At 43.0% G+C, this 15,536-nt stretch overlaps 9 protein-coding genes across 9 annotated transcripts; 6 read left to right on the top strand and 3 right to left on the bottom strand.

Moving 5' to 3' along the window:
* The first annotated feature begins 80 nt into the window (after nucleotides 1–80).
* Nucleotides 81–2,263, top strand: V2V93DRAFT_367151 (uncharacterized protein). The gene is made up of 2 exons (XM_066909494.1): nucleotides 81–515; nucleotides 591–2,263. The coding sequence occupies exons 1-2, from the start codon at nucleotides 144–146 to the stop codon at nucleotides 1,821–1,823; spliced, it is 1,605 nt and encodes a 534-aa protein (XP_066766352.1). The 5' UTR covers nucleotides 81–143; the 3' UTR covers nucleotides 1,824–2,263.
* V2V93DRAFT_367150 (ribosomal protein S8) lies at nucleotides 2,264–3,074 on the top strand. Its single transcript, XM_066909493.1, has one exon. It carries the CDS (start codon nucleotides 2,345–2,347, stop codon nucleotides 2,813–2,815), a length of 471 nt encoding a protein of 156 aa, XP_066766351.1. The 5' UTR covers nucleotides 2,264–2,344; the 3' UTR covers nucleotides 2,816–3,074.
* Nucleotides 3,033–4,568, bottom strand: V2V93DRAFT_399922 (uncharacterized protein). The gene is made up of 4 exons (XM_066912567.1): nucleotides 4,225–4,568; nucleotides 4,080–4,165; nucleotides 3,874–4,004; nucleotides 3,033–3,788 (listed from the first exon to the last, which is right to left on the bottom strand). The coding sequence occupies exons 1-4, from the start codon at nucleotides 4,525–4,527 to the stop codon at nucleotides 3,376–3,378; spliced, it is 933 nt and encodes a 310-aa protein (XP_066766350.1). The 5' UTR covers nucleotides 4,528–4,568; the 3' UTR covers nucleotides 3,033–3,375.
* A 120-nt stretch (nucleotides 4,569–4,688) lies between these two features.
* On the top strand, nucleotides 4,689–6,052 carry V2V93DRAFT_367142 (CDK-activating kinase assembly factor MAT1-domain-containing protein). The gene is made up of 2 exons (XM_066909492.1): nucleotides 4,689–4,742; nucleotides 4,798–6,052. Exons 1-2 carry the CDS (start codon nucleotides 4,706–4,708, stop codon nucleotides 5,778–5,780), a joined length of 1,020 nt encoding a protein of 339 aa, XP_066766349.1. The 5' UTR covers nucleotides 4,689–4,705; the 3' UTR covers nucleotides 5,781–6,052.
* On the bottom strand, nucleotides 5,776–6,566 carry V2V93DRAFT_367141 (uncharacterized protein). Its single transcript, XM_066909491.1, has 2 exons — nucleotides 6,012–6,566; nucleotides 5,776–5,955 (listed from the first exon to the last, which is right to left on the bottom strand). Exons 1-2 carry the CDS (start codon nucleotides 6,384–6,386, stop codon nucleotides 5,848–5,850), a joined length of 483 nt encoding a protein of 160 aa, XP_066766348.1. The 5' UTR covers nucleotides 6,387–6,566; the 3' UTR covers nucleotides 5,776–5,847.
* Nucleotides 6,567–6,616: 50 nt separating this feature from the next.
* Nucleotides 6,617–8,236, top strand: V2V93DRAFT_367140 (uncharacterized protein). Its single transcript, XM_066909490.1, has 3 exons — nucleotides 6,617–6,656; nucleotides 6,719–6,849; nucleotides 6,903–8,236. The coding sequence occupies exons 2-3, from the start codon at nucleotides 6,794–6,796 to the stop codon at nucleotides 8,038–8,040; spliced, it is 1,194 nt and encodes a 397-aa protein (XP_066766347.1). The 5' UTR covers nucleotides 6,617–6,656; nucleotides 6,719–6,793; the 3' UTR covers nucleotides 8,041–8,236.
* Nucleotides 8,237–8,347: 111 nt separating this feature from the next.
* Nucleotides 8,348–10,754, top strand: V2V93DRAFT_385385 (uncharacterized protein). Its single transcript, XM_066912235.1, has 5 exons — nucleotides 8,348–8,615; nucleotides 8,684–8,795; nucleotides 8,848–9,473; nucleotides 9,538–9,682; nucleotides 9,743–10,754. The coding sequence occupies exons 1-5, from the start codon at nucleotides 8,407–8,409 to the stop codon at nucleotides 10,670–10,672; spliced, it is 2,022 nt and encodes a 673-aa protein (XP_066766346.1). The 5' UTR covers nucleotides 8,348–8,406; the 3' UTR covers nucleotides 10,673–10,754.
* On the bottom strand, nucleotides 10,690–13,774 carry V2V93DRAFT_344874 (PRP1 splicing factor, N-terminal-domain-containing protein). The gene is made up of 2 exons (XM_066907870.1): nucleotides 13,295–13,774; nucleotides 10,690–13,224 (listed from the first exon to the last, which is right to left on the bottom strand). Exons 1-2 carry the CDS (start codon nucleotides 13,630–13,632, stop codon nucleotides 10,818–10,820), a joined length of 2,745 nt encoding a protein of 914 aa, XP_066766345.1. The 5' UTR covers nucleotides 13,633–13,774; the 3' UTR covers nucleotides 10,690–10,817.
* Nucleotides 13,775–13,901: 127 nt separating this feature from the next.
* Nucleotides 13,902–15,521, top strand: V2V93DRAFT_367132 (S-adenosyl-L-methionine-dependent methyltransferase). Its single transcript, XM_066909489.1, has 5 exons — nucleotides 13,902–14,647; nucleotides 14,701–14,874; nucleotides 14,926–15,063; nucleotides 15,126–15,316; nucleotides 15,388–15,521. The coding sequence occupies exons 1-5, from the start codon at nucleotides 14,252–14,254 to the stop codon at nucleotides 15,428–15,430; spliced, it is 942 nt and encodes a 313-aa protein (XP_066766344.1). The 5' UTR covers nucleotides 13,902–14,251; the 3' UTR covers nucleotides 15,431–15,521.
* The last annotated feature ends 15 nt before the right edge of the window (nucleotides 15,522–15,536 follow it).

The raw sequence follows: 15,536 nt of genomic DNA, 5'->3' as shown, positions 1-15,536 counted from the left end.
TTGGGAAGTACGTAAACAAACAGCCCGATCGATCACCACTACCCTTGGTGTGTCCTTCCGCTTATCTTCTCATCGCTGCCGTTTGTCAGTTTCCTCATCTCTTGCTATATCCCTCGGTTTGTTGGTACTTCATCCTGAGTGTAATGTCTTTTTTCCATCCGGCATCACACCCTCTGAATCCATTTGGTTCTAGTTCAACAAATCAACAACAGCAACGGCAACGCTCGCCAAAGCCGGCTAACATCCAGCAGCGTCCTTTTTCTCCAGATCATCCTTTTTTCAGTCAAATATATTCTCTGTCTTCTTCTGTACCTGCCTACTCTGTCCATACACATTCTGTCGACAATAATTCTTCTGTTTCTCCTATTCGAATGCAGCGTGCAGATTCCACAGGCGCCGACATGGCCTTTGACAACGCGTCTACGTCTGTCGCTTCACCTCCGCGTAAGAAGATTTACGTTCGAACCGAGGAGGAGCAATTTGTGCTACCGTTATCGAGAGTGCAAACTAATGATGTATCTACTATCTGCTGTTGAACTACTCGATATAGAACTATTAAAAACAGCTGTTAACAATTTCTACTTATATAGGGACTTGTAATGCTTCTTTCCAGGCTTTATTCACCTGATGTGCTTCATCGCATTCAGATTCGCTACGACACCACTCCACTTGGTGCTGACGGAAATCAAATCGGCCCAGTATCCGGTGGAGCGGTTATTTATCCAGAGTACTGGGAGTCTTTAATCGAAGATAATATGCGCATTGCCATATTTTTCTTGCCCGAAGAAACCGCATCTGCTACTCGTGTATCATCTGCTTCGGGATCTCAGGTCATATCCAATCTATCTACTGCTCTGTCTTCGACAACTATTCTATCATCGCCATCATCTCCCACCCCTTCGGATGAAAAAAAGCCTGTCACTCCTTGCGAATATGAGAACTCACTCAGTGCATTTTCTGATAAAGAAAACACAGGTAATGGATCTACTGAAAAGAGTCGTTCGTATTCATCTGCAGTCAAGCAATCGCCTATAATGCCTCTTGGTGTTAGTACCAATGTCGCAACTGTCGCCCATCAGTCTCCATCAGGACTATCACCGCGTCGAGCCATCCGACTTCAGCAGCAAGTGACTGTAATGCCTGAGGATAACTCAGCTTTGCAGGACAAGTTATACCGACCCGGGCGTATGTCTGCTCTGACCCCTGATGAAGCCGCTCAGAAGGCCGCTACTGAACCGTTCACTCTTACATATCAGGCGTGCATAACATTGCTTGCGCCTCTTCTTCCTGAGAAAAGGCATTTGACTCACCCGCGATTGAGCCCGAATATTGTGACCATTCGGCCTTGCCATGAAAATACGCTGTGGATATTCTGTGTTATCCAACGTACATTACATCCTGTAACTGTCCGTGCATTTGAGACTATTGATATTGAAGAGCTCATCCTTCGTGTATTGCCTCCCGAAGTTGGCATTGACAAAGTTGTCGTGCTTTGGAGAAACATGAAGTTTGGCGGCGAAGGCCTCCCTATTTCGAAATATAACGCTAAGAAAGAAACTCGTGGTACGGGTGGGAGAGTCATGTGGAAGAAAAATCTAGCTGTGCTTGCAGCAAAAAATGCAGAGGTGTTTGTCATTCTTTACGAAAGTTCGGTTGATCATTGGGGAAGAACAAACTTGCGCCAGTCCCAGCTGACTGCTGCAAATGATGAAATGGTCTATAGGCTCGCCGATGAAGAAGCAGTCCACGCTCAATCGAATACCAGATCTTTGAGTAGAACTCAATCATCTGGAGAGAAGCAAGCTGATAATCAAAATCAGTAGCCTCGCAAACACTCTGATACCAGCTTATGTGGACAGGTTAATCAGACAAGCTCAGTAGGCTCAAGCTATCAACGTATAGATTAAATCTGAGGGAACGCTTTATTTATTAATATATTTTGTGGCACTAAAATGTGGCATATGTGAGCGATGAATCTTTATTCCGGTCTAGTGTCATTCTGTATGTAGTATACAGATGCGACTTTTCGAGGCGATGACGATGTTGTGATCAGTATATTCTTTTAATGAGTTTTATTTTTTCAGATCTGTACAGTCATACAAATAACATCCATGACAAAAAAGAAATGTCCCAAATCTCGTTATATATAGAATTGATAAGTTTGCTGTTGGGAGTCCAGAAGGAAGTTTGAAGTTGCCGTAATATTACATAATCATACTGTCAATCTACAAAATTTGTAAACGCAGGGTAACTTTTTTCTCAGATGTAAAGTCTTCCGTTCCAAACCACAAACAATTATACATATCTCTTGTTTGCAGTAGTCTTCAAGTGGATATAATTGGCGATGTCGCTTGTCAATTTATCTTATGTGTGCTCGCACTTGCAAAATTGCTCTAGGGCATTGACGCCTATGACTTCAATACAGTACACAAAAGTACACCTCGCAGTTGTTCTCGGTCTCTATCGACATGGTCTTCTTGGCTCCGTGCATCTCGGCGACGGAAGAGGTCCGGATATGACACCTACACAGATTGAGAATTCAAATGTTGCCTCACGAAGATTGTGGGTGACGATGAAATACAAAGACAGCGTTCCTGTGCTAAAAAGCGGGTCGTTGGTTTCTACGCCAAAGAAAACATTCACATTAACGAAACCCGAGGTTCATGCTCTTATTCACGGTATGTCCGTGAAGCACATTCCTCCTATCGTACCGGGTGAAGTAATGTTTCTCAGAACCGATAAAGGAGTTTTGGAGTGCCGCGAAGCAGTAGCTATTGGCAGAGGTGGTCAAGCTCTCTGCAGATTCAAGTCATGACTACTATTTCCAGACGAAACATTATTGAAAAATAAATTAAAGAAAAAAGAAGGATATTTTGGGATGAGGCTTTTTACGCATTGATAATGAGTCGACAGGTTATGCGACTTTTGGCTGGGTGTATAGTGCATATGCCAATTCTACACAATATTTTAATGATTAGCAGATTGCTGTATATAGCACCCGTTGAGCTGACGTAAAAAAGCTACAGAGTTTGTACATATAATAAAAAATATATTAGCAAGATTTGATACATTAATTTGCAGCCAGTCTGCTTTTATGATTAATTGAGATAAAAGATAGCGACTTCTCTTAATAAGTTAGAAAATCAGAAGCCGGTTGGCATTTCTGACTTCTCTGAAGAAATATAGATAAATCAGAAGCCGGTTGTCATATCTGACATCGAATTTCAGCCAACAGACATAGATCACAGCAAAGCAATATTATATACATCTAGAAGATAACAACAGTATCACAGCAAGATAAAGCAGTATAAGTCGGAATAAGTATTAGAATAAGTTTACTATCAGCAGATCAATCATTAGTATTTAGCCATGGCATTACTTTGTCGAATTCTGGCGTGAACCTTTCGGTTGGCCGTTGCGTGGATATTGGGCTCCTAAATATGAATCCATACCTCTATCAATATCACTCCAATATCTCACAATAGTTGCCATCGAACGCGGGAGCACTCTCATGATAGGCATAAGTTTTGCATAGGTCGGCATGGTTATACGTCCTTGTTCACCTCGAGAAAGTGCTAGCATAATGCGATCAGCGACATTACTGCTGTCCAAAACCGACGCCGTAAAGGTGTGAGGATTTTGGACACCATCAAATAGATTCGTTGCCATTTGCCCTTGAGATACAAGTAATGTTCGAATCCCAGACTCGACGTCAGCATTAGGACCAACTTCATAAGTAAGAGATTCAAATAAACCAAGAAGGCCACTCTTTGAAGCTGCGTAGGCACCTACAGAGATCACCAAGTTAGTAATTATTAGGTTCCAAAAATGGATAACCTAGGAAATCGCAAGGAGAAAAAACGCTTTTCGTACTGAGCTTAGCAGGTCCAATATAGGCCATTACAGAAGCGACAATGACGACGTAGCCTCGGCCTAGCTTGAGCATTCCTGGCAGAAACGCTTTGACAGTATAAAACTGCGAAAGTAAATTCACGAATAAGCAACTAAAATCATAAAAAACCAGTCAGCTCAGAGAGAAAGGACCTAAGGTTTCAAGAGTGCAGCTCGACGCAACACACTTCTCTATTTCACTATAACTCAGATCTACAATAGATTTTCCCTGAGTTATAGCTGCGTTATTTATAAGAATAGTAATATCTCCTATCTTCTCTCCGATAATGAGTTAGATGATGTATAGGATCGGAAAAAGATATAGGAACCCACTTCAGCCTGAATCACCTGGGCAGCATCCAGAACTTGCTCTCTAACGGACAAGTCGCATTTTATGTAATACACTCCATCTATACACGACTCTGGGATCTCTAAATCAAGAACCACAACAGGTATAGAGCACTCCCGCAGCTTTTTGACGAGATTAGAGCCTAATCCGTTCGCGCCTCCAGTCACAAGAGCTATGTCTAGCTCTGGATCAAGGTACACATCATCGGTATACCCACGCAATGCGTTATAGATACCTGCAGTTGTATAGCCTCCTAAAACTGAAAGCACGGCGTCTATTAGCTTCATCGATGTGAGAAAGGGTACAGTAATTGGAAAAGATGAAAAGATGAAAACAAATGCTGGATTGGGAGTGAGTCTCCAAGGACGTAAAGATTCCAGTTAGATCACGTGATCCTGCATGCATTTCCAACTTTGTCATCGATCACACAAGAACACGCATGTTTGCTGCGGTTACGAAGCAGCAATGACTACTCTGGCAGCTTCGCAAAAGCCAGAGGATGGTACGTGTTTTTGAGCTTGGTGGTATGTTATGACTAGTCCTGATATTCTTACTAGAGGTATGTCCGGTGTGTAGACTTGACACCTACATGAATCCGTCAATGCGGTTCCTGATCAATACCGAATGCTACCACCGTATGTGCGAATCCTGTGTCGACCGAATATTTTCTCAAGGTCCTGCAAAATGCCCCATATCCGGCTGTGATATGACTTTACGAAAGAATAAATTCAAGCGCCAGACGTTTACGGATCTACAGGTGGAGCGAGAGGTTGACGTACGAAAGCGAGTGGCGCAGACGTTTAATCGACGTCAGGAAGAATTTGAATCCCTAGATGAATATAACAACTATTTAGAGCAGGTTGAGACTGCGATATTTAACTTAGTTAATCATGTACAGGAAGAGGAAACGGAAAAGAAATTAAGAGACTACAGAGCTGCTAATCAGTCTGCAATTAAGGCAAACGCCACAATTCTCAGCCAGGAAGAGCAAAGAGCAGAGATAATACGACAACTAGAAGAAGAACATAGGAGAGATCAAAGGATTTCTGCGATAGAAGAATCCGCGGCTGAAATAGCATTAAAGCGAGCGACAGATCAAAAGATTATTCGCGATCTCGCTACATCAACAGATGGAGACGCGGACAGTATTGTGAAGCGAGCAGCGGCCAGTGTTCAACGTGGACTGGACCTTAAAAAATCTTCTGCAAGACGGGGTCCACGGGATGTAACGCCCTCTGTATCTTTGAAAGACGCAGCTCTATCGTTAATAAATCGGCGTGCGAAACCAGACAGTATTGATTTTAATGATGACGATCATTTCGACGCGCTTGCCAGAGAGGAATATTTGAATAATTTTTATGAAGTTAGTCAGCATTATTTCGATCCATTTCTTGACAACATTGAGACGAGTAAGCAGGCTCGCGCGTCTGGATTTAACGTTCACATGGTTTATGAGCAGGTTTTATTTGAAGCATTTATGGGTTTAGGCTGCTCCATTGAAGAAGAAAAGAGCAATTCTTTGCCATCTCTAACAGTTTAATTTTTGAACCATATGTGAGAATTTGTATTGATTGAATGTATTGCTTTCTAATCAATATCACTAATTACTAACTTACTGGTTGACTTGTGTACTTCTCATGACACCTTTGTTGAACTAACAGATCTGTATTTCCGGATCCCCTTCGTAGTCTATGACCAAGATCCAATAGCATTTTCTATTTATTCATCAATAAGCAAAGTCACACCGCAAATTATCTACCAGATTACTTACGTATTGATTTTGAAAGCAGTGATCGAACTGTACATCACCCTCCACGGAATTCGTTCGGTACTGGGAGCAGTTTTGCTCGGCAACCAATCTAACAGTCGCCACCCTCTTAGCAGCGCTCACCGGCCGCTCTCGAAAATTCTGACCTTTCACTAGTTCCTCAATTTCCGTATCGGAGAAGCCATACGTATTCATGTTTTCAGAAAGGTTTTTACGGAACACTGATGGTGTCGTAGCTTCGAAAAAAGCGATCACTTCGGGATCTTGAATCACTTCAAAATACTTTGGATTGGAATTCACGGTACTTTTTATTTCATTCGCATCTTTTGAGCCTCTCCAACTTTTTCCAAAGGAGCATATTTGATTCAGGAATACCATGCTGACTGAAACTAAAAGTTTAGCGCAATAATATGTTAATCGGTGTCCTAGTGGACAAGTATCCCAAATTCAACAAGATTGAAGAAATTTTTCTGCTATAAAATCATGCAGGGAAACAAATTCCACCGAATAAACCTCTAACTCGAGACTGACGTCTGCTTCAAATAGCAAATCCAATCTCTTCGCTATAATAGAGCAATTTATGAACAGAGTGCGGCGGTTGTCGAGCACAGGAATGGGGTTAGGTGACCGCGTGTGCGGCTGAGGTTGGTAAGTAAACAAATACCACCCTGCAACTCGCGTCCATCGTTCATTAATTTCGGCAGCGTCAGAATTTGGAACTTTCTCAAGAGAGATATAGCAGCTTTTTTCTTTTTGTAGTTTTGGTATATTTCTGCGTGGAGAAAATGGACGGCCCCACTAGTCGGACAGAGAGGATCGCGGCGCGTATTCGCGGTGCTGGGTATGCTCTACCTGCAAATATTTAGGAAATAAGCGACTGACATTCTTTTCCAGAGCACGACAAGTCACAGAATCTATGTTTTCTATTTCATACACTAGAAATCCTACGCCGAAGTCAATTCAAAAGGATGGCAGTAAAACTCTCCGCGAGCTTACAAATGCCGAACGATCACGCAAATCTCAGACTCCTGCACGAACTCCTGTTCATGATGCTGCGCGCACACCCGCCCGTCAATGGGCAAAGGCTGATTCCCTGAAAACGCCTGGGCAGCGCAAAAGCGCATCGAGGTCAAGCCGGATCAGACAGCGAGCCACTGGCTCGTCCAGTAACGCACAACCAAAAATTGCAGTCCTGGAGGGACAGCAGCAAGAGCCGATAGTCGTATCAACCCAAGATGTGGGAGAGCAGGAGGCTCTATTGGAAACTGAGGCAGTAGCAGAGCTGGAACCAGAAGCAGAACCAGACACACCGGTGCCGAACTCTCTTGCACCTTGTAATAAGTCAGTTCAGCGGCCGCAAGTAATCTCCAGCTCGACATTAAAACGCTCCAAGAATCGGCCGCAGTCAGCAAAGAAAACAAAGGACGGTCATGCTGATGTTAGAGGTGCACGTGTAATTGCATACAAGCTGCAAAAATCAAAAGCTGGCCGCGGTGCACCCTTTCTTTCAGGTGTTGATATAGTAACGCGAGTTGCAACAGAGCAATTAGCAACTGCCTCGTTAATACAGCTGTCAGCTTTCAATCGAAAAGTGGTTGAAGCTTACGGAGAAGAGGTGGAGGCTAGATTTTTGGCTATGTGCGACGCGGTTGACGCTCATGGCATCATATTTCGCACAGTGAGAAAGACCGACAGGAAGGTGGCTGAGTTGCGCGACCGCCTGTTGGCATTACGCAAAGAAAGACAACTTGCACAGGATCAGATTACATCAATCAGAGGAAATTACATTAAAAGAAAAAAGGAGCTCATAAGCGAGGCCGCCGCGAAGCAAGCCTTGGATGTTCTTAGTGATGTACGCTCGCGCGCAGCCCAAGCCAATGCGAGCAATAGAGGCGGCAGTAAAGTGGGCGCTGAACACGTACGAGAAAATACTACGGCAGAGCTCAGCAGGGTAGCTCCATTAGTTTGCGGGCAATACGGGGTACTTGGCCGACTGCGGGAGTTTAACGATATGCTAGAACACATCAGCTAAGTCTGTACATGATGGCAAGGTGTAGCGTATTCTGGGTCTTTGTTGTGATATTATGGCTTTAGTTGACCATATCAATCGGCCAGATGCTTATTATGCAACACACCTTGCGTCCCAGTAAATAAAAGGACTTTTCGGAACCAATAATCGGTTTGGCTTGTCTCTATCAGGTATAATAAATTTAACGACTATTTTATTGTTCTACGTAAAAAATGGTAGATGCCCCGAGTAAGCTTTAAATGTACCCTAAACCGACAGATACTAGCAAAGACAATGACGTACTCTACATTCTTCTTCAATAACTTGTATACAGCTGCGATTGAAAGTCATCCCATCGGATTCCAGTTATAGTGATTTGATTGATTCTCAATGCAGGATTTTGAACAGCCTCCTCAGTATTTGCCTTTTAGATCCTTTGTTGATCCATCTTTTTTTCAGGTGCTATCTGACAGGAAGCTGAATGATTATAAACTTGACACCACCGAGCGACAGATATACGCTACTTATGGAATTCCAGTATCTACCTCATCTGCAAGTAGTGGTATTATTACTTTGAGTGGCGATGGATTTGATCTAGAGTATGTTGTGTGCTTTCGAAAAGTGTTTGCATAATCTTTACTGATCCGTAATCTACCGCTCCATCCAGCTTCTCTGGTTTGGCTGATTGCATCGCACCTGGCCTGCTGCTAAATCTAAATACCAGCGAAGAGTTTAAAGCAGTAGATAAGACGTCATTAATTCAGGACCAGGGCGGAAAGGTAAAAAAATTTTGTTGTAGCTTAATACGTGCTCTAATATGTTTTTTTGTAGCTGTGGAATGCCATTCAAGATGGTACGGTATCAGACAATCCGTCTTTATTAGCATCATTTTATTTACTGTGCTACTCTGATCTCAAAAGATATAAATTTTATTACTGGTTTGCCTTTCCAGTGTTGCATAGCGATTGGGCATTCACCGGTAGCGAGACATCGACAAACGAAGTGACATATGCTGACTCAAATCTTAATATTGCCATTGAAGAATGGCGAAAGAGAGTTCGAATACAAGAGTCTGGTTTTTTCCTTCTGAGAAGAGGAGAAGAAACTTGGAATATTGGTACTCTGAACCAATGGAGCGACTTCTTTGGACGTTTTCGGCTTGATGACGAAATTACTGTTGGGTTCTACGATCCTTCTTCTCTTCCTACCTGCCCAGGGTGGCCATTGCGAAATTTTTTGGCATTTATAGCAAGCAAAGGGCACAGTAGAGTCAAAGTATTGTGTTTACGTGACTTAATGTCGACAGCATCCGAAACGCGTAGTGTCTGGATGAAATTTAGGTGTCTGGAACCGATGAGTCGAACGGCTACCCCTAAAGTTAGTGGATGGGAACGAAATGTTCAAAATCGGCTTGTACCGAAGAGCGCGGATCTCTCCTCTCTTTTGGATCCTTTGAGGTATCGCCCAATTCATTCAAAGCTTTTTTTGTCAAGCAGAGCTGACTTTTTACGTCTTGTATAGGCTAGCAGATCAGGCCGTAGACTTGAATTTGCAGCTTATGCGATGGCGAATTGCGCCGTCGTTAGACATTGAGAAGATCAAGAATAGCAAATGCTTACTTTTAGGAGCAGGTACTCTTGGCAGTTATGTTGCTAGAGCTCTGATGGTTGGTCTATGACATTTTCTTCTCTATAGCAGTGTCATACTAACCTTTTGATCCGTATAGGGATGGGGTGTGCGTACCATTACTTTTGTTGATAATTCGGTGGTGTCTTTCTCAAATCCAGTACGACAGGCACTGTACACATTTGAGAATAGTTTGAATGGAGGCTCACCTAAAGCTCCGCAAGCTGCTAAGAGTTTGCGCGAGATATACCCAGGTGTGAACAGTGTGGGGCACATGCTCTCTGTTCCAATGGCCGGTCACCCTGTAACTAATGAACAAAAACAAATGGATGAGTATCAAAAGTTGGTAGAGTTGATTTCTAGCCACGATGCAGTATTTTTACTAATGGACAGTCGGGAATCGCGATGGCTTCCGACTGTCATCTCGTCGGCTTTGGGGAAAATAGTTATAAACGCTGCATTGGGCTTCGACAGCTATGTTGTAATGAGACATGGAGTACCTGGAAATGATTCGTCATCGAGCCGATTAGGGTGCTACTTCTGTAATGATGTCTATGCCCCATCTGACAGTTTGACAGATAGGACTCTTGATCAGATGTGTACGGTAACGAGACCAGGCATAGCGTTGATTGCCGCGGGTTTAGCAACCGAGCTTTTCGTTTCAATAGTACAACATCCTCTTGGGCCAGCAGCTCCAACATTGAATACTGATATCTCGACCGAATCAGACGATCTAAATTCTACTTATGAGCATCCTCTCGGCGAAATCCCGCACCAGATCAGAGGCTTCTTACGTCGATTTCAGCAGATGAGCATAGTCGGTGTAAATTACGAACACTGCTCAGCTTGCTCAGATTCTATTTTGGAGCTATGGAAAAATGATGGGTGGTTATTTGTCAAAAATGCGCTAAATATTCGTGGGTATGTAGATGAAGTTAGTGGTTTGGCTGAAGTACAGAAGAGGGCTGATGAATTGGCAAACGAAGAATGGGGTTTCGGAGATGAGACTGAAAGTGACGGCGATGACTAGTAAATGATTTGTTCTAACTACTTTCAATTAACTCCTACACTGGTAAACTAAGTTGTCTCAACTCAAGTGATGTCTATATTGGTTATTGAAATCATTAGCTAAACTAGAATGATTTTAACAAAACGCCCAAGCTCTCAAGCTCGTCTTATAAACGAACGTTGGAGGCTGCAATTTCCAGCAATTCCTCTTTCGACTTTCTAAAGTTATTTACATCTTTGAATATTTTGGGCCATATATCGCCGTGCCTTGGATTCGCAATAATAAACTGTTGCCTTAACTCCTCGAGCTCTGAAGTTGCTTCTTGTGTCTTTAGCAGCTTATATAAGTATGCCCAATGATCGCCATTGTCAGAGTCGGCTTTAATTGCTTTCTCAAACCATGACTTGGCTTTATCAGGCTTCCTCTCAGACCAAAACAGTTTAGCAATGGAAGCAATAATGATAGCATCGTTGTCGCATTTCTTCAATGCATCGATTAAACGCGGTTTTCTCTGTGTTCGCGGCTCCATAGCAATGCTTTCTGCCCAAATAGCTCCAGAAGAGGGACATTCTTGTAGTGCAACAGCTACCAACGCTTTAGCCTGGTTAATATTTTTAGCCCGTACTTCAACCCGGATTCGCTGAAGCCACAATTGCGGATTCTTGGGATTTGCCAGAGCTGCCCTCTCAAGGATAGAGCGACATCTCACAATGGTTCCCTCTTCTAGCTGTGATAGCAAGAGCCACAGTGAAATTGACTTTGGACATGCTTTCGTCCCAGAAATATAAGCCTCACGAGCCTGAGAAATTCTTTTATCTTCCTCATATATTTGGCCCTTCATCATCCACAGCTTAGGAGATTTCGGAAAATCTTGAAGCGCAAGATTGACAAGTCTTAACGCGGCTTCTGTGTCTTTAAGCTGGCGCTCGAGAACGACTGATTTGATCCACACGCGCTCGGTGCCTGCGCCAGAACGCGCTTGTGACAAAAGAATGCGAGCCTTTTCGTGCTCATCGTTTTCAGCTTCGATATCCACAGCAGCAAGCCAGATATCTTCATCATTGAGGTTATGCTCAAATGCTCGCCCAAGAACCGAACGAGCGCCATCAACGTCAGAAGCCTGTAGTCGCTCCTTTGCATATCGAAGCCAGAGCTCTTTATACTTAGGACAAGCGGATACTGCCTTCTCCAATATCTCAAAAAGGGACTGTGACGTTCCGTGAGTCTTCTCCAACGAAACGGCCTGATTCCAAAATTCAATGTTAGACGGGAACTGCTGAAGCGCATACGCATATATCGCCCGAGCCGTTTCATAACAGCCTTTCTGAAACGATCTGAGGCCATCATGTAGCCAAACAGATTCGCGATCATCATCGTCTAAGCCAAAACCAAGGGTAGCCAGCACAATAGCTTGGCAGGTGACCACACTTCCTTCTCTCTCGCATTTCTCTGCCTCTTCAAGCCATCCTTCACGGTCCAGCATACCACCACGACGCTGAAGTTCAGAAATTCCTCGCCCAATTACCATTTCGACCCTGCCTGTATTGCCTTCTCTCTCCTCCAGCTTTGCAGCCTCAACCCACACTTCATGCGACGTTCTTATAGCCTGTCTAGCCTTGTTTAAGACCTTTCTAGCATTTTCTGCGCTCTCAATCTTAGCAAGCGCCACCCAGAGTTCGACGGATAAGGGGATCAGTCCTGTAGCTCGATATAATAATATCCGCGCATCATTTGGATCATCCTCTAAATTCACAGCCTCTTTCCACAAAGTGACGCTCTGAGGAATGTTCTCTAAAGCTTTGCGTATAACTCTCTTTTTATTGGCAAAATCAGTCTCTAATCTCATTGCTTCCATCCAAATATTAACGCTTTTCGGTAAATGCTGAACTGCCTTAGATGCAATGATCTTGGCATGAGCGGTTGTATTCAAGCGCATATTTTCTAGCCAGACGTCCTCGCTCTTTGGGCAGTTATCGCAACCCTGCTGGATAAATTTACGAGCGCTTGCCATTTTATTATTTTGCTCCTCCAGTTTTGCGATGGCAATCCATCCATTTGCGTGCTTAGGATCCGCTTTGATTACTGATAGTAGAAGCTCACGATGCTTGGATAAATTACCCAGTTCGTTACCGCTACTTGCAATAGCACTACTTGATAGTGAAGTCAGATAACCCTTCGGATCAACATTTGTAGAGCCAATGACTGAGTCCGTTCCAGCCTGATCCAGTCTCATTCCAAGCATTTTATCTTTTGCCTGAGATATCTGCCGAAAGTCAGTTATGGTGCCATCAATGGTCGAGGCAGTGCCATCCTCTTCGGCAATCGAATTCTCATAAGATGCTTGATTGCGAGCATTTAATAAAACGGAATCAGGAACTGCATAAAATCTTCTCTCCGACTGAATGGCTTTGCGCCCTCTTCGAACTTTTCCTGTGAGATCGCCAACTTCTGGAATATTTGCCCATTGTTCGTCCGAAACTGTTGATAAAGCACGTGTGAGATCTGCAAATTGCTTGGATACCTTTGGGTTTTTTGCATCATTCTCATCTTGTTCTCTCTTCTCGCGTGCTTCTCTATAATACATTACAGTTAGGTTACGTACATTTGCTGTATCACAAAAGGTAGATGATTCAAGATACATACCTTCTTGCCTTCCTGCGTGAATCCATGCGCTCATCAACTTCACTGTATATTTTGTCTGCTTCTTCGTCATCCTCATCGTATGCACCACTCGCAAACAGACCTTCATCATTTTCGTTGTCTCGAAATCTAGCTTCATCTTCAATATCAGAAGCGTTCCCATTCTCCAAGGCCTCCGCTCTCTTAGCTAACGCCTCTTTGATGGCATCCTCGGATGGACCCTCCCTAGCAGGTCCAATATCAGAACGCGTAGTGAAGCCCGTGGCACCACGACCAAGGCCAGCCACATAATTATCAGGTGCCCTCTCGTTTAAAAAGTCTCGTCGAGGAGCGGCAAACATTCTTGAATTCTTGAGAATAAACGACAAACAGCAGACAAAATTTCAGTAAGAATATAATAAGCTTGTATAATAGAGCACAGGATATTGCTCCTCTGCACAACGCTATTATCGCAATTCTGGCGCGACAGCGGCAAGAGGCAATAATACTTGTTGAATAGCTTCGATTTTGGGACAGCTGAAGACAGATGAATGATCATGTGATTTTTTTCAATTGGCTTTGTGCGCCTTTGAGCTTTGGCTCAGAATTTTCACAAACTCCCAACCGATGATTTCTTTACGTAGCGCCGTCTTGAACAATTTTGATGACCTCGACCTAAGACTGTCCGAGCAGTCACTATTGCTCTCTTATTCAGTCTTTTAGGAATTAGAGCAGTATTATAGCTCTTCGAATAGATTGTTGATTTTCTATTTGGTTGCCAGATAAGGCAGAGACTAAGTAATAAATATCCGCCTGCCATTTGTGAAAATAGTGAAATCTGTACAGCTGAAGCTTAATAGGCCTCACATAAGATTTTCATTACAATTTTTCTAAAATTATCGGGTGTTGTGGTCTGACACTTTATATCTAGGTTAGCGCTTTATAATTCGGTTTGAGAATCGGCAAAAAAAATCAGAAATCATGGGCAAAATTTCATCATTGAAGCGGAGAGACAAAGGTGCAGGCGCTGGTGGCGGTGAACGCCCCGAAAGATTAAACATATTCAAAATGAACACAGGACTTGGGCAGCATATGCTCAAAAACCCATTGATTGCCCAAGGAATTGTTGACAAGGCTGACATCAAGCCATCTGATGTGGTGTTAGAAGTAGGACCAGGAACCGGAAATCTCACAGTCCGGATATTGGAAAAAGCTAGAAAGGTCATTGCAGCCGAAATGGACCCTAGAATGGCAGCCGAAGTCACAAAACGAGTACAAGGAAAGCCGGAGCAAAAAAAGCTCGAAGTGATGCTTGGTGATGTGATCAAAGCGGATTTGCCATATTTTGACGTCTGCATCAGTAATACTCCATATCAGGTATTAATATACCGTCATATCGGGGTAAAAATGCATTGCTTATATTCTCATAGATTTCTTCTCCATTGGTTTTCAAATTGCTAAATTTACCACGTCCTCCTCGGGTATCAGTCTTAATGTTCCAACGGGAATTCGCTCTGAGGTTATTGGCAAAGCCCGGAGATGACCTTTACTGTAGGCTCAGCGTTAATGTTCAGATGTGGGCTAATGTAACACATATTATGAAGGTATGCGCATCTTTAGCCATTTGGAAGGTCGTCGTTGTGCTAATTGTTTAGGTTGGAAAAAATAATTTCCGTCCACCACCCCAGGTGGAATCTTCTGTTGTGCGAATTGAGGTCAAAAATCCTAGACCACCAATAGATTTTGAAGAGTGGGATGGATTGCTACGTATTTGTTTTGTGCGAAAAAACCGCGTAAGTTTTTTTTTTTTTACATTTAGAGTATTGAAATTTAAATTTCTTATTGATCATGTCAGACAATATCTGCGGGTTTCAAATCTCAAGCGGTCCTAGACATACTGGAAAAGAATTATAAGGCTTTTTGTTCGCAAAATGACATGATGATAACAGACGACATGAATATCAACGTGCTAGTTGAAAAAGTTTTAGCAGAAACCGAACTAGGGAGCAAACGTGCTGGCAAATGTGATGAGGCTGATTTTCTCAAGTACGTTTGCCTTTTATTTTTAACGAGCTGTACAAACTGCATGAAAGCTAACCGACTTATTTTAACTATAGGTTATTATATGCTTTTCATATGGTAGGCATTCATTTTGCGTAAAAAGACGCAATATAAAATAGTTCCTGATGTGTGGAAATAGAATTTTCTCCAGAATGATCAATAGCTCCCACCACTTTGTATTATCCCAAACTCGCAGCGAATAAGC

This window comes from Kockiozyma suomiensis (assembly GCF_038497685.1).
Source record: "Kockiozyma suomiensis strain NRRL Y-17356 unplaced genomic scaffold V2V93scaffold_5, whole genome shotgun sequence".
NCBI lineage: Eukaryota > Fungi > Ascomycota > Lipomycetes > Lipomycetales > Lipomycetaceae > Kockiozyma > Kockiozyma suomiensis.
This window is presented reverse-complemented; position numbering and strand designations above follow the sequence as displayed.

Bases quoted from the DNA above. Each gene is read 5' to 3' on its own strand.
- V2V93DRAFT_367141 (XM_066909491.1), bottom strand. From the start codon at position 6,386: ATGGTATTCCTGAATCAAATATGCTCCTTTGGAAAAAGTTGGAGAGGC. The intron at 5,956-6,011 runs GTAAGTAATCTG...ATGAATAAATAG, and splicing joins ACTGCTTTCAAAATCAATAC to AAAATGCTATTGGATCTTGG.
- V2V93DRAFT_367140 (XM_066909490.1), top strand. From the start codon at position 6,794: ATGGACGGCCCCACTAGTCGGACAGAGAGGATCGCGGCGCGTATTCGC. The intron at 6,850-6,902 runs GTATGCTCTACC...ATTCTTTTCCAG, and splicing joins GCGCGTATTCGCGGTGCTGG to AGCACGACAAGTCACAGAAT.
- V2V93DRAFT_367132 (XM_066909489.1), top strand. From the start codon at position 14,252: ATGGGCAAAATTTCATCATTGAAGCGGAGAGACAAAGGTGCAGGCGCT. The intron at 14,875-14,925 runs GTATGCGCATCT...CTAATTGTTTAG, and splicing joins ATGTAACACATATTATGAAG to GTTGGAAAAAATAATTTCCG. The intron at 15,317-15,387 runs GTACGTTTGCCT...TTTTAACTATAG, and splicing joins GATGAGGCTGATTTTCTCAA to GTTATTATATGCTTTTCATA.
- V2V93DRAFT_367150 (XM_066909493.1), top strand. From the start codon at position 2,345: ATGTCGCTTGTCAATTTATCTTATGTGTGCTCGCACTTGCAAAATTGC.
- V2V93DRAFT_385385 (XM_066912235.1), top strand. From the start codon at position 8,407: ATGCAGGATTTTGAACAGCCTCCTCAGTATTTGCCTTTTAGATCCTTT. The intron at 8,616-8,683 runs GTATGTTGTGTG...CGCTCCATCCAG, and splicing joins GGCGATGGATTTGATCTAGA to CTTCTCTGGTTTGGCTGATT. The intron at 8,796-8,847 runs GTAAAAAAATTT...GTTTTTTTGTAG, and splicing joins TTCAGGACCAGGGCGGAAAG to CTGTGGAATGCCATTCAAGA.
- V2V93DRAFT_399922 (XM_066912567.1), bottom strand. From the start codon at position 4,527: ATGAAGCTAATAGACGCCGTGCTTTCAGTTTTAGGAGGCTATACAACT. The intron at 4,166-4,224 runs GTGGGTTCCTAT...ATCGGAGAGAAG, and splicing joins CCCAGGTGATTCAGGCTGAA to ATAGGAGATATTACTATTCT. The intron at 4,005-4,079 runs GTGTGTTGCGTC...TTATGATTTTAG, and splicing joins AGTTATAGTGAAATAGAGAA to TTGCTTATTCGTGAATTTAC.
- V2V93DRAFT_344874 (XM_066907870.1), bottom strand. From the start codon at position 13,632: ATGTTTGCCGCTCCTCGACGAGACTTTTTAAACGAGAGGGCACCTGAT. The intron at 13,225-13,294 runs GTATGTATCTTG...AATGTATTATAG, and splicing joins TCACGCAGGAAGGCAAGAAG to AGAAGCACGCGAGAAGAGAG.
- V2V93DRAFT_367142 (XM_066909492.1), top strand. From the start codon at position 4,706: ATGACTACTCTGGCAGCTTCGCAAAAGCCAGAGGATG. The intron at 4,743-4,797 runs GTACGTGTTTTT...TATTCTTACTAG, and splicing joins TTCGCAAAAGCCAGAGGATG to AGGTATGTCCGGTGTGTAGA.
- V2V93DRAFT_367151 (XM_066909494.1), top strand. From the start codon at position 144: ATGTCTTTTTTCCATCCGGCATCACACCCTCTGAATCCATTTGGTTCT. The intron at 516-590 runs GTATCTACTATC...CTACTTATATAG, and splicing joins CGAGAGTGCAAACTAATGAT to GGACTTGTAATGCTTCTTTC.